The 15,610-nt window shown below is 39.4% G+C and overlaps 2 protein-coding genes across 3 annotated transcripts; both read left to right on the top strand.

Annotated features, from left to right (window-relative positions):
- Nucleotides 1-783: 783 nt before the first annotated feature.
- Nucleotides 784-3,911, top strand: LOC101169697 (epithelial membrane protein 3). Of its 2 annotated transcripts, none has more exons than XM_004070364.4 (5): nt 784-905; nt 1,853-1,943; nt 2,037-2,139; nt 2,248-2,388; nt 2,939-3,911. In XM_004070364.4, the coding sequence occupies exons 2-5, from the start codon at nt 1,866-1,868 to the stop codon at nt 3,112-3,114; spliced, it is 498 nt and encodes a 165-aa protein (XP_004070412.1). In that variant the 5' UTR covers nt 784-905; nt 1,853-1,865; the 3' UTR covers nt 3,115-3,911. The 2 variants fall into 2 exon arrangements, with proteins under 2 accessions (XP_004070412.1, XP_011475216.1); XM_011476914.3 differs by having other exon boundaries at nt 799-905; nt 1,856-1,943.
- Nucleotides 3,912-5,512: 1,601 nt separating this feature from the next.
- On the top strand, nt 5,513-12,470 carry zmynd12 (zinc finger MYND-type containing 12). The gene is made up of 8 exons (XM_023956241.1): nt 5,513-5,662; nt 7,972-8,167; nt 8,282-8,451; nt 8,707-8,829; nt 10,255-10,460; nt 11,751-11,896; nt 12,256-12,387; nt 12,451-12,470. The coding sequence occupies exons 1-8, from the start codon at nt 5,513-5,515 to the stop codon at nt 12,468-12,470; spliced, it is 1,143 nt and encodes a 380-aa protein (XP_023812009.1).
- Nucleotides 12,471-15,610: the final 3,140 nt, after the last annotated feature.

Genomic DNA, 15,610 nt, shown 5'->3' with positions numbered 1-15,610 from the left:
ATTAAAATAAACTCCAAGTGTTCAAGTGTTGCTAATGGTACATCTTAACTGTATCACTGTAACCCTAGTGCTATCCTAGGCACTTTAACATTTGGAGTCGGGTCATCTAGACCCACTAGACAGTGCGCTGAACCTTTTTTCTTCAATAATTTGTGAACCCCACTGGTGCCCATGGATTACATGAAATCCTCTTCACCTTTATCCACCTTTGTCAAAGTAGGGAGAACACGTCAATGTAAGGGTGGGGTCATCTAAGATAGCACAAAGGATAAAGTGATCTAAGAGTCACAAGTAACATCCAAAGCAAGTAAGTCATCAAAGAGACATTCATAGTTGAGATTCATGAGAGAAATGTTTGAGCTCAGTGAGAAATCACAGGCTGGTCCGGGTCAAAAAGAACTCCATGACTCCAAAAGGACACAGTCCTATATTACTTAAGCTTAGTTTGAGTAGTTTCCTCCGGATATTCCTGCTTTTATTTGCAGTTTATTGGAACAAAACTATTTCCATCTAACTCCATAAAGTTGTAAAGTTGTGAAACATGATGCAGATGGGGTTGAGTCTCCCCCTAATGGGTTCAGAGCGAACAGTTTACAGAGGAAATCCTTTCATGTGGTTCTGTGTGCCCCCAGCTTTCTATGGGTGGGTCTCCTTTAGGACTTGTTGGGATGTTGATGCACTCTAAGACGCAGTAGGCAGAGCATAAGGGAGCTCTGTTTTGCTCAGAGGAAATGGGCGTTCTCTTTGGAAAATTTAGAGTGAATGACTTGAAAAAAAGAAAAATAAAGGGGGTGTGGCAAAGCTTGGAAAGAGTGTTGACCACCAAAAGAGACCAAGTCGTACTGAGTTTGGAAGTTGCTCCCAAGTTGCTGAGGTCTGATTGAAGAGAACAAGCAATATCCGAGGTGAGTTTGATATTTCTTTGACTTTTATCCCTCGTTGTCTTAGTAAATCTTCACTTCAAATGTTGATTTTTAGGATTTCTTTGTAACATCTCATAATTTCAAGTGCGTTTATTTTCTCAAACATTTCCACCTTTGTTTTTCTGAGTTTTGAAACCTTTTACTCCTCAAATGTGTGTTGTTTTTTAAACTCAAAAAAAGAAATTCGTATGAAAAACTGCATTTCTTTTTCCAAAATTGTATATTTTACTTTTGTGAGTCAGAAGAGCTGTAGAAGAATAACATCATTTTGCAGTAATTGACTCCACCACCCACCCAAATGGGAGGCTTCTGCAGATACAGATCTTTACAGATAATTTCATCCTCTCTTTTTTCTCTATATGTCTTCTACTTTCCTTCTTTGTTTTGTCAAGTATCTATTCAATTGTAATTTGGAACTATTCCCACCAGTGGCATAAATCTTTATATTCACCAAATTAAAAGACAGTTTTTTGGAGAATAACAGTTTTTGTTTTTTTTAACTTTGATTTATTTCAATGAAATCCAAATTGTGGCAGAGTTACAGACCATCTACCCTGTGAGATGAAAACAACTATTCAGAAGGTCGGGGAGGTTAATTGAGTAAATGTTTTGATTCCTTTAAAGGGTCCACCCAGAATATTTACACGGCTGCCGACCGTATGGAAGCAACACATCAATCTGTCAAAGAGACGTTTCAGAAATAACCAGCTTTTAAAAGATGCTCTTATACAACACAGAGTATGACTCTCTATGGCTTCTCACATTTTCCATTTCAAGGCAAAACAGGAAAGTTACCCAACTCTGCTTTTCACTTTGGCACTGAGTAACACATCCTACACTATGTCCTTCCTAATTCTTTTAATAACCGTTGCTGCTGGGGAAGTCTGATTTCAATATTTTTATTTTTTTTTGACTTTGTGTGTTTTTAGCAGGGACCTAAAAATGGCGTACCTGCTCATGTTTATCACCCTCCTCCATCTCATCACACTGGCTATGCTGTTCGTTGCAACCATGGAGAAGGTAGCAAACGTTTTCCCAACGTGATGCACACTTTGGCGGGGAAAAGTGTGACATATCAGAGTCTTTGTATCATGTGGAATCTCTTGTTTGTAGTCCTGGTGGGTGTGGGACAGCATGGAAAACTCTGACCTATGGTACAACTGTAGGTTTGACAACTCCACAGAGACTTGGTTGTGTTCTTCTACAAAAGAAACAGGTAAATCAAATAAAGCATAGATAAAATGATCTAAATGGGTCAAATGTACGAGAGAACTTGGACATATCTCAAAACTTGTGGTTTGATTTTAATGGTTTCTTTTGACAGACTGGCTGCAGGCTGTTCAGGTGCTCATGGTTCTCTCAGTGGTCTTCTCCTCGGTTTCCTTCTTGGTGTTTCTGGGCCAGTTGTTCACCATGTCAAAGGGGGGACTTTTCTACTTCACTGGGCTGTGTCAGGTCTTTGCAGGTATCACATTTATTTTTTGATTATTGAGAAAGATCTAAAGTAAAAACAATGCTGGATTCTAAATTTAGGTTAAATCATCTTTTGATCTATTTCACACTACAATTTTTCCAAGTGATAGATCAGAATGAAGAAATATTCAAAGCTTTTCTTTGTTTTTATCAATGTATTTCCTTAATCATCAGAGTTAAAAACACCAAAAACAAAATTTTTATTGGAGTGGGTCATTTAAGACACCAAAACCTCCTGTTTACCATAGTAAAAGTGCTTTTATGAATGAATAATTCATACTATTATTAGCATTATTTTAATAGGGGAACATGTATGTTTAAATTTTATCATAATTTGTCATGCAGCAGCATGTTTAATTATGTTATAAAAGTGCCAATTCCCTCAACATCTCAATAAGAAAATATCTTTGTCCTTATCTCTTTGCTTGCTTTTTATTGTTTTGATATTTCCATTCATGTTCTGCTGGTGTGAGCACTGTACTGAAAAAAAAAATGAAATTAATCGAAAATTGCAAAAAAAAACTTCTGCTTTATTCTGTTAGGTCTGACCGCTTTTTCTGCTGCTCTCATCTACACGCTCCACGTCACGGAAATCCTCCCCGACTCCAAGCAGCTGAGCTCGGGACGCTTTGGTTACTGCTTCATCCTGGCCTGGCTGTGTGTCCCTCTGTTGCTGTGCAGTGGCATCATTTATATCCACCTGCGCAAGAAAGAATGATGAGACAGAGGGAGGGAAAAAATCAATACCGGCGCTGGAAATAAAGCAACTCAAATGAAGAATGATGTAGCAAAGCTTGTATGATTCAATGAGGTTCATTGTGTCTATAAATTATACTGCAAAGCTTGTATTTGACCCTTCATGTTATAATTTTACATTCTCCATCCAAATTTTGTCATTATTAAATGTATATTTTTGTTCCGATAAAGTTATATATGTAGCTATATATTAATTTTAGAAGACAAAGCAAGTATTGTGTACACCTTCAAGATAAGACTTTAGACACATTTTGGTCCAGATTGTCAGGAAACAAATATTTTGGCAGTGTTTTTTTCTGTTTTTAAGTTTTTCTTTAAGTAAAGAATACATTGAATATTCTTATTTTACACACTGACTAAGCTTGTTAAGATTGTATTGAACTTTCTATGAAATGTTTAAGTCAGAATACCTAAATGAGGTGTTATAGGCCTAACGGCGTCCATCTTTCCCATGTCTTTGGTGCCATAATTAGCAGTTTTGGAGATTCTGATCTCTCTGTAGTGAATGAAACCTCTTTAAAAAACCGCAAACCACCACCACACGCCAACATTTTGAATTTCTTTACACGGTATGACACTTTCCATTTGTGTGGCTATGATTCCTTTTTCATTCACAGCCTGTCTGGAGTTGTGAATTTATTGCCCCACAAAAAGGAACTTTCAACTATAAGAATAGCCAGACAGTAGCAGAGTCAGCAAAATAAAGCTGTTATTCTTTTGCTTGGAAGTTGAATAAACACTGAACATTGTTGTCCATGATCCTTTGGGAAAAGTTTAGTGGCTGAAGTTTGAAACTATTTCTTAAATGTTAACAAAAAATTCATATATATGTATATTTTTTTCTTAACCTCTTGAGACCTGGCGTCCACATACGCAGACATCACATTGTGGGTTTCATAATTCTGATAAGCTGGGGCCCTTAGACCACAAAATAAAAAAGGAGCTTGGGTCTTAAGAGGATGATATGAAACTTTAGGCAAACTTATACAAAGCATCTCTAAGTTGTTTAATAGACAGCATGAAAATGTCAAACATTTCCAAACATGCAAAGAAAAGAGTGAGTGTCAAGGAATGCCTCATAATTTGCAACTGCGCAAGTTTTACTTAGTCAATTAAAAAAGTGAGGCTGTATACTTGAATTAACTTTTTATATACTATCTCTATGTCATAACCTTAAAATTTTCCAATTTAGTCTGAAAAGTATTTGGTTCCTACTCATACATGGTCAATGGTAAACTTGCTATACTTGCACTTTGACTCAAATGAATGAATGAATAGCTTTTATTGTCGCATGTACAGCTTTTACACTGACATACGAGATGAGTTATAAATATACTTCACTTAAAATAATAATTAATATACTTAATAAAAGTAACTTCAAGTGTAGGCATACTATGTTTTTCTAATCTAGACAGGAAAAAGCAGATGCTCCTAAAACTGAATACATAATTGATCAGGTGTATTGCATTAAATACATTGTGTAATTGAAAAATTATTTTAATTTATTTGAAGCATGTTAAAATGTTTTTTATTAGAAGTGTTAGTAATAACACAGATTATTATTATTATTATTATTATTATTATTATTATTTCAAATCTAATGCTATACAATATTTCTATAGAGCCAGAATTGTTACCATGAAAACTGTTGACTTCCTAAACTGTTGGTAGTTTTGTAAACTAGCTTTTGTTGTTTGCTAAACAGTTTTAATCTGGTATTTCTAGAGGTAATGGAAGACAGGCCTTTAGATTTAGGGCAAACATGCAAAGCAACTCCTCTGGCATTTCCCAAAGGAATGAAAAAGTCTGTGAACTTTGTCAGAGTCCAGCTTGCCTTCAGTGTGCCATGTGGCAGGTCACCTTTTACTGGTAAACTTGACAAAGCCTTTTGGATAAGAGGTGAAACGTCTTCAACTTTTAAAACCAAGTCCAGATGAAAACCTTTACACCTACTTCTAGGATGGAATCTATCTGGATGAATTACTGGTAAGTAAAACTGTGCCCTTACAGAAATTAAAATGTCAGTAGCGTTTTAACTAAGCCGTTTTATTACATTTTAATTTTAATTTATTTCATTCATTTATTTTATTGTATTTTATTTTATTTTATTGGGACTAATTGCCACCAGTTTGGCCACTAGGTGGCGACTTAAACCGTGTTTATTTCCCTGTAAAATTCAGGTCCACGTTGGCGAAAAAGTCACGTGACAGAGTCGTCAGCACTCAGATAAAGACACAGTTGGAAATTAAATTAGCGCAGTGATGATTAATATTCTTTTGCATTGACATGGCTTCTTGGTTTATATGTGTTTTTTTTCACCTCTCTGCATTCGGTATTTACACATTCAGCGTGCAGCGGGGATGCGGGCTGGCTGTAAAGGAACGGGTCCCACGCAGGGTGTAATCTTCATCACCACTGCAGGGAAGAGGAGCATGTGGTTATCCTTTGTGGAAAGGCATGGTGCTCTCAAGCTCATGGAGCCTGCAGCCACTTCCCTGTTGTCTCTCCATGTTGTCTCTCCACCTTTTAAATGAATAAAAAATAAGAAGCACGTGTTTTCATTCAATTCAAACCGTAACATTATCCGGCAAAACAAACCATGTCAACGGATTTATGTCTCCTATTAGATTCTTTATCACACTAAAACCTGAGGTTAGCTGGAAAAAGACTGAATGCTTTGAGCTTCTAACTTGGCTGCAACATCACAGGCTGCACAAGTGATGTAGTGATGAAAGGCGTGGGCAGACTCCCTCTCTCTGGCAGTGAAAAGGCAGGAGTGAAGCCACATGCTCCATAGTAAGAAATATGCATGAAAAGCCCCGGCAGTTTCCACAGTAATGTGCAGAAGACGGGAGTAGGATGAGCAAAATTACAGAGCAGTTTTTCAGTAGCATGCAATTTAGATGACCTCCATGCACCCACGTGGCATTTCCTAAATATATTTTGTTTTTTGGAATGCAATGAGAATTTGGTTGAGAACTGTGCTGTCGTTTTCACTGTGTTGCCTGCATACAAAATTCCAGTTGATAGCACAAAGAGCGTTTATTCAGATTTTTAGAATGTGACTCAGCACAGTCTTTTGTCACTGTACTCATGCTGAGCATCAGCGGGCCGACTGGGTGGGAATCCATGAAAGAATCTCCAAACTGTTTGTTCCCATCCGCACATAAACACCAGACCCCAACACCTTAACCCTTGTGCTATCTTAGCTGACCCCACCCTTACATTGACATGTTCTCCCTACCATGACAAAGGTGGAAAGCTTTCATGTAATCCATGGACACCAATGAAGATCACAAATCACTGAAGAAAAAAGGTTTACCGCACTGTCTAGTGGGTCTAGATGACCCAACTCCCAATGTTAAAGTGCATAGGATAGCACAAGGGTTACAGGAGAATCGCTCAAAAAGGTATAAATGTATGCCTTACATTTGAAAAGATTAACTTTGTGAATAATATTTGACCCTCAGTTGCATTAGATGATGTTCTACAGATACACTTTCACCGGCCACTTCCTCGGGTACACCCGTCCATTTGCTCATTAACACAGATTTCAATCTTATGGCAGCAATGCATTTAGGCATGTAGACATGGTCAAAACGATCTGCTGCAGTCCAGTTTGAGCATCAGAATGGAGAAGAAAGGTGATTGAAGTGACTTTGAACTTGGCATGGTCTGGTCTGAGGATTTCAGAAACTGCTGATCTACTGGGATTTACACCCAGAACCATCTCTAGAGTTCACAGAGAATGGCCCAAAAAAGAGAAAATATCCAGTGAGCGGCAGTTCTATGGGCAGAAATGCATTGTTGATACCAGAGGTCAGAGGAGAAAGGCCAGACTGGTTCCAGCTGACAGAAAGGTAACAGTAACTCCAATAACCACTGGTTACAACCGAGGCCTGCAGAAGAGCAACTCTGACTACAGAACGAGGCAGATGGGCTACAGCAGCAGAAGAACTCAGCGGGTGCCACTCCTGTCAGCTAAGAACATGAAACTGAGGCTACAATTCATACAGGCTCACCAAAAATGGACAATAGAAGATTGGAAAAACGTTGCCTGCTCTGATGAGTCTCCATTTCTGCTGTGACATTCAGATGGCAAATTTGGCGAATTTCAGAATTTGGCGTCAAAAGCATGAAAGCATGGATCCATCCTGCCTTCTATCAACAGTTCAGGCTGGTGGTGGTGGTGGTGTAATGGTGTGGGGATATTTTCTTGGCACACTTTGGGCCCTGTAGTACCAATTGGTTCCAACACCACAGTCTACCTGAGTATTGTTGCTGACCTTGTCCATCCCTTTCTGACCATCTTCTGACGGCTACTTCCAGCAGGATAACGTGCCATGTCATTAAGCTGGAATCATCTCAGATTGGATCCCTGAACAGGAATAGAAGTTCACTGGACTCAAATGGTCTCTGTAGTCACCAAATCTCAACCCAACAGAGCACCTTTGGGACGTGGTGGAACGGGAGATGAGCATCATACATGTGCAGCCGACAAATCTGCAGCAACTGTGTGATGCTGTCATGTCAATATGGACCAAATTCTCTGGGGAATGTTTTCAGCTCCTTGTTGAATCTATGCCACCAAGGATTGAGGCATTTCTGAAGGCAAAAGGGGATCCAACCTGGTCCTTTTAAGGTGCAGCTAAAAAAGTGTCTGGTGAGAATCAGGTTCTTTTTGCTCAGTCTGAGCCTTTTACATCATGTCATATCAGTTTTTATTAAATAAAATTTCAAGGAAATTACAGGTTCATGCACGACTCCATTGAGCAATTGTGGTTTACTTCCATGAACTGTTTCGTAATATTCTTTGAAGTCAGACAAGGAAACTAAGTTAGGTTTGGAGCTGATTGAGATTTGCACACTGGTGGTACAAAGCAAGCTTTTTGAGGGTAAACACCAAGAGGCATTGCCCGCTGCCCTTTTGTGCTTACGATACACAGAGGATGTCCACGGCCCACAGTCTGTTCACCAGGCCCATGCTTTTCTGCTTCTTGCCGAGGCAAACATTGGTGAGAAACCGTCACAAACTGATTCTTCAGCTCAAACAATTCCCAATTACTTCTTTTTTGTGATTTGTCTGTGTCAGGTTGTGAGGATTTTTGTGTTTGTCTGAACATTTTAAGGTCTGGGTAATCTGGCACTTGCAGCAGAGCTCCTGTCCCAGGCGGAGTGGGTGCTGCTGGAGACTCCTGAATGCCGTAACTCGCTCCTCCAGCGCCTGAACAGGAACTTTGGCTGCCTTCACGCAGCAACTGGAAACTTGGAAGATGCCCGGTTTTACTTTGCAAATGACGTCAATGTTTGACTGAGCAGGAATCTAAAGCGTGCATCATGTTGCTCTTTAATGTTTAGAACATGCAATGCTGTTTTTTTCTTTTTTGTCCAGTAGATTCCAACAAACTTGTATTGCTTAAAATATGTTGCGCAGAGTTTAAATAGTTCAAATCGGTTCCCCTAGTTTTTATTACTTCCAAGTTAAACCAGTTTTTCCACCATATTAAAGCCATGTTTTACTGTGTGGACATGCTAATTTCTCTGATTTTAACAGATTTTCTTTGCCACCGTGGAGTTTGGCGTGAACAGCACAGTCACTGCTGGCAGTCTTTTTCTTGTGGTTGATGTTTTTGCCAAAATGAAGAAAACGGTCATGACTCGCTCCCTGTATCAGGAGGTACGTTGTGTACTACACATTAAATATGACGAAGATTACAAGCTCCATCTCAAAAAGAGACATGTGTGGGGAATTCTGGCACTGAACTTTCACAGACGCCTTTTTTGTAGGCTCTCCTCTATTTTTTATAGATCACTTTGCAACCATTGGATTGGCATAGGGCCATTCTGGCAGCTACTTTGGCTAATTTCAAACCCATAACTGCTGTATGCTTCACCATTTTTAACCAGAAAAATCAGAGCAGACTGGAACGTTCAGATTTAAAGACCCATTTCAATGACAATTTCACTTCTAACACATTCTTTTGGCATTTTTCTGATGGTGGAGGACATATATAAAGTAAGTTGAGCTCAAAATTGCATTTCTTTATTCAAATCGCTGTGAATTAGGAGCAGATGAAAACTTTTTTTTTTCTCCAAAGATCTTATTAGTGACATTGAAAATACATAGTGCAGGCCACAGGCTCCATTTTGATGCATCTACTGGCAGACACGTCTTTCTCGCCAAAGCTGGTACCTGGCTCAAAACTATACGGCTGTATAGCTTCATTACTTTTGGCCATTTTTGCTGCATTGATAATGCTAGGCTGGGGTTGTGAGGGGCTGTAGGCTCGTAGGAGAGCTTGTAAATGGAGAGCTCTCAGCAATGGGAAAGGGGGGGGGGCAAGGTTGCTCCCTGCGAGCGGTCTCGCCACAACTTAGAGGCCAATTTTTCTTAATGATCTCTTGTCGCTCTGCAGAGACTATGTCCAACACAGATTTTGGCGAAAAAGTGCTTAATCATAATTAGGAAGACTTTTAGAATAGATAAAAAGTTGATTGGAGTGGGACTTTTAAGACATGAGAAATGGAATTTCTCAATTAAGACTTAATGTGAGGATCCTGTGCTTTAGTTTCTTGTAGTTTTAGTTTTCTTTCTTTCAGCTGTGTTCTTGGTCTTGGTCATGTTTTGCGTTGTTCCACTATCAGTCACTCCTGACTCAGGTTAATTATCCACACTTGGCTTCATTTGGTTAATCACCCTCAGTCTATTTACGTGTCTGTTTTTAGTTCATCCTTGTCAGGTCATCCACTCTGTTCTGCTTTTTCATCCCTTTTGTCATGCCTAAGGTTTTTGTCAGGTTCTGGTCAATTTATTAAATGTTAAGTTTCTGCCACTAAGCCTGGTCTCCCGCATTATGGGTCCTTCATCGCCAGTTCCTGTTCACTTAACGTAAGGAGAGGTTCAAAACATAAGAACGCTGCAGGAGTCTAGAATAGGGTGTTTTTTATAATACTACATGATGTTAGCATGTTATAGATTGCCCAAATAATAAAATATGAAACCTGTAAATGTTAAGATTCTTTACTTTGCACTGGTGGGGTGTTATAATTCAAAAGCTAACTTTGATTTTGGTCATCTTATCTTCTTTTTCCTTTTCTATAGGTGGCACGTATTTGGTACGATCATCTGACAAAACTGCTGGAGATCTACAAGAAAAGCAACTCAAATTCTGCCATGTCGTCGAATACCTTCCATGGTTCGTCCAGTGTCCTGTCTGAATGTGATCTACAAAAGTATTCATCAACAAGTCAGATTTGTGCTTTTGAAAGCCACAGCACTAATCTATCATGCTTATGCTCTAAACTAGAGCCATTATAGCTATATTTATATATTCATTCTATAGTGCACGGCAAGACAGATCAGCTATTATATATATATATATATATATATATATATATATATATATATATATATATATATATATATATATATATATATATAGCTGATCTGTCTTGCTGTGCAATCCGAAGGCTAAAACCCAGATTTACGTCTGTGCACGCTCACGGCTGACTGGAGACCACTGTGGACACGTCTCTGGCTGGGTAACATCCGTGCTACTGCCCTCTGTCACAGCTGCTGCCCTACATACAATGATAAGCCTTTTAGCGGCAATGCAAACTCGCAGGCTGGGACGGGAAATAGGATGTGACACAACCAAAAGTGGGTGAGAAATAATCTTCACGTAAACAAACAAACAAAACAACAGCTTTGACTTTTCAATTTCGAATAAAAATTGTATTGCACTAAAAAAATGTTTAAAAAAAATTCAAAGATAACAATCTGACGGTTCTGTTGTGCAAAAAATAATTTATGTAAAAATATGTATATTTGTTTTCCATTTTTAAAGTCCCACTCTGATCATCTTTTGATTCAATTTTAAAAGGATTTCCGGTGGTCTTTTAATAACAATTATGCGGTTTTTAGCTAAAATCCAAAAACGTGTGGTTTTCACAGCTATCCAGCTTTACAGTTCTGAGTCAGATGCAAGCGCAGGCGAGGAAAACGAAGACTTTGGTGTGTCTACTTGTCTGCGTCTGCATAAAGCGGAGCAGGAAGACTTTAACAGCCCATTTTATTTCCTGCGTCACAAAAGAGAGCTTTTTTGTACGGCATTTATGTCATTTGCTGTCGATTCATCCTGATTTGAATAAAGAAAAAATACTCGTGAACACAGTTTGAAATTTTAATTTTCTTAATTTATGTCCTCCATCATGACAAAAATACAACAAAAGCCTGTTTAAAATATCAAAAACACAAATTTCATTGGAGTGGCTCTTCAAAGAAACAAATATAAAAAATATGGAATATTTTCTGGACAATAATGATACAATTTGGTACATTCGATGGTAAAAAGGTTCAAATCTCACATCTTTGTGTCAAACTCAGAGAATTACAGATCATTTTCATAAACAGCTGTTGCAAAACTGCAGTCATTCGGAACACACACCCCATCATACCACGATGGTGGGCAAAGCACATAAAGGTCAACGCTGGAAAAGAAAATGTGCATGCCGTCACTGCATGAAAAGCTTTCATGGTGTAGTAATCACTGCCACCACAACGGGTACAGAGTAGTTTGGAATGCCACCGTGCCTCAGAACAGGACGCCTCTGCTGCCCTGAACCCATCCTAAAGCAAAGGCACTCAGGGAAGAAGACATATTTGAGGGTCTGCGTGGAAATGTCAGCGAGTTCAGGGACGCGAGGCCGTCTCAAGCTGTCAGACAGAGTGAATCAGAGTTCAGGTCAGATGAGTTAAGGCCTCGGGTTGATAAAGAGCTGACAAATGTTCTGCTCATATCTCGCACTCACTTTTCTTCTTTCATTTTGCATGGACTCCGTTTTTGCGATGGGTGTCAGTGCACATCAAACCAGCAATGAAACATTCATGAAAAAGCTCACACTGAAATATTTAACAGACATGAGCTACCATAAATTAACTTTTTTGGCGCCCTCTGTAGCTGTGTCTGTTAAAAATTGAAACAAATTAGTTCATTATTAATTTTTGGTTGCATTTAGATAAAATCTCCTCTTTTTTTTTAAACACAATGGGATTTTACAGCATAAAAAACTTTAAATGTATTAAAAAATTTCTCCCAATCAGATCAATCCAAGCGAGCTAAAGGAGAACAAGTGTTAGGAGCCATACTGGAGTTTTTGCAGAAGGACATCAGTAAAGATTTAGCCCAGATTGCTTTGGTGACCTACAGTCTGTCTGTCCTGAGACTCCCACAAGGTGAGTTACTTGCTGGGGCCAGACATGACACAGTTACACATTTCCTCCTTGTGTCGTCTCAAGATTGGATTACTTCTAAGTAGAGAAGTCGTAAACTTTAAGTGGGGATTAGACGAGGCTCACGCGACTGTCGCAACAGTCTGACCTCCACCTTGGGCTCCATTTTCTGCTTCTTTGAAAGTGTCTGTGGGTGGAGATTATGACTTTGTGTCAGCCACAACTCCTTCAATTTGAAACGGACTCGAGCTAGTTTGGCTCTTAACTGCTGTCTCGTGAGGGTTTCAGTGTTTTTAGAACAAGTATAACAAACAGGAATGAATCAAACTGTTACGGAAACCTCACAGTGCATTGGTGGATCTGGACTTGGGAAGCTCTCTTATTATTAAGTCTTCCAGTTTGAATAAAACAAACGTGCTTTGGGGGGTTAACCCCTACACATTGAATTTGTTTCCATCTCTTCTTCTTTCTCTTTCGGCTTTTCCCATCAGGGGTCGCCACAGCGAATCATCCTTTTCCTACCTCACTCTATCATGAACATCTTCTACCCTAACATTAGCCAACTTCATGTCCTCTGTTAAGACATCCATATATCTCCTCTTTGGCCGTCCTCTTGCCCTCCTGCCAGGCAGCTCCATCTCCAACATCCTTCTACCAATAAATCCACTATCCCTCCTCTGAACATGTCCAAACCATCTCAGTCTGGCTTCTCTGACTTTGTCGCTAACACAAGCTACATGAGCCGTCCCTCTGATGTACTCGTTCCTTATCCTGTCTAACCTGGTCACTCCTAAGGAGAACCTCAACATCTATATCTCCGAATTTGTTTCAACCTATATATACAAAAAAGATGACTTGTGTTTTTGCTCAACTAAGGTAGTTTTGAAGCCATTTGCATCAATAAGTATCAAAGGAATTAAAGAGATATATATGCAAACACATTTTAAAACGTATTTCATCCCCCTTTGTTCAACAGAAGGATGGAGCAGCACTTGTATACAGTATTAACTGCAATTCATGGACAAACGTGCGGCATCCTGTCCTATTCTTGTAGATAGACTGTTTATTTTTGTTGCATTTTAGCTGATTGGGATTTGTGAGACAGTTTAATAATGCTGAGGGTGATATTCTGACAAATTAAAGTTTTTTTTCTGGTCTCTAAACGATAAGGCTGAAGGATAATTTGCTCCATCTGTCTTCCTTCCAGCAGATCTCTTTAAACCAGCTGTTTTTGAACGAACAAGATGAAAAGGAACAAAAACACCCAGATAGCTGTGTGGCTGTTTTTCCTCAGTTATTACACTTGTACAACATATACAGTGGGTTCTCTCAGCTGTTTGGTCATTCTGAGAAGCAGAGAGAGAATGTACCCTCGGTGGATCTCATTTGAAACAGCTTGCATGGTTTTCTCCACGGCATGGAGAAATTTGATGTTCATGACTCACTGGGTCTCTTTGTTAGAGTCAACCGCAGGTCAGTAGAAGAATGTGCTGCAAAGAGAAGAGACATTTTTTAGGTTTTATTGCGTCCTGGTTTCATTTCAGTGACATCACTGTGTAAGGCCGCTTCCTCCTCTGAGAGCTTCACAGCTGCAGTGTTTGTTTGTGTGACAGGTTGTGGAGCTTGGCTTTGCTGCCCTGCAGGCCAGCCGGCTGATGTTAAAGCGTGACCTGACGGACGCCATCCAGGCTCTGCTGCAGCTGCTGCAGACAAACCCGCAACCTCCATCTGACGAGCCTGTTTTGGGAACGTTTTGCATTTTTTTCTGTTTAGGTCCAAATAAGCCTCACAGCAGGAGGGAAACATTAAATCACTCTTCTAAAATGTCGGGTTTGCATTTTACACCCTCGTTTAAAAAAACCCACAAACAAAATGTGTGTTTTTAATAAGGTCTCGTGGTATTTTTGTCATGATAGAGGACCATCTCAATGGCCTTATCATAGGGCGTCTGCCCTGTGACTGGAAGGTCATGGGTTCAAATCCACGCTGAATCATGCCAATGCCTGGGACCCAACGCCCTGCGTGAAACTCTGCATTAAGGGGTTGAATTTGGGGGGGGGGTCAAACCACCAAATGGTTCCCGAGTGAGACTCAGGGGGGGGTGAGTTTCATCCCGGGGAGACACATCCCCTCAGATGCGGAGAACAAATTTCACACACAAAAGTGCATGACAGCTAATGGTACCTTGACATATATATATATATATAAAATTGATTTCCTGAGTATTTCTTTATTCAAATCCTTGATAATCAGGAACAGATGAAAAAATAAAGTTGGAAAAAGCCTTCAGCAAATTACAACAGCAAGCCACAACCCTCACCCCCCACTCTGCTCCATTCTGATGCATCCACTTGGAGACGACTTTGTTTTCCTCGTCTGAGCTGGAATCTGGCTCAGATTTGTACAGTCGGACAGCTCTGATATTGCTCACCGATTTTTGTAGCACCGCTAATATAAGATTGAGGGCATGGGGGGTTCTAAGCTGGCGGTGAAGTATGTCAACAAATGGGGCGCGCCAAAATATTCCACCCACAAATCCAAGGCGAATTCCTAACGGAGTCTTGCTGCTCTGCAGAAACTATGACCTAAAAAAACAACCGTTTTTTAATTTTATTTTGGTAATTAAAAGACCATTGGGAACACTTTTAGAAAATATAATCGGAGTGGGTCTTTGAATAATACTGTTGTGATTGAGAGAGAAGGGACACACTTTCATTGCTTTTGAATAATGACTCTTTATTTATTCTAAAAAAAAAAAAAAAAAAAAAAGGATCTATCTTTACACAATTTTGAACAACTGTGAGTTACATGATTTTGGAGGTTTATTTCTTAACACTGTCAAAACAAAAGAACAGAAATAAAATGTATATATATATATATATGTATATATATATATCAGAGAGTTTAATTATTCTGCAAGAAACGTTTCTCCTTTCTCCAGAAATCGTTACGTCCGTCTTTTGGCAAACCTCCGGTTTGTTTCCAATGTACCTTGTGGTTGATGTGGAATCTTTATTAACAAGTGTAAGACATGATTTATTGTGAAAGGAGTCATCTTTAATATTGTCTGTCACTATGAGCACTGGATACCAACTTCCCTTCTCCAATGTTTTGGCATTCTGATTCCAGAAGGAAAACTAGGAAAGCATCTGCCATGTTCCCTTCAGAACCAAACATACATCAGCAGCAGGAATTCAACAGTCACCTTGTGCTCTGTTGTTGTACC

Source organism: Oryzias latipes, chromosome 7 (genome assembly GCF_002234675.1).
Source record: "Oryzias latipes chromosome 7, ASM223467v1".
Taxonomy (NCBI): Eukaryota; Metazoa; Chordata; class Actinopteri; order Beloniformes; family Adrianichthyidae; genus Oryzias; species Oryzias latipes.
The sequence above is the reverse complement of the archived record's forward strand: the minus strand, read 5'-3'. Positions and strand labels throughout refer to the sequence as shown.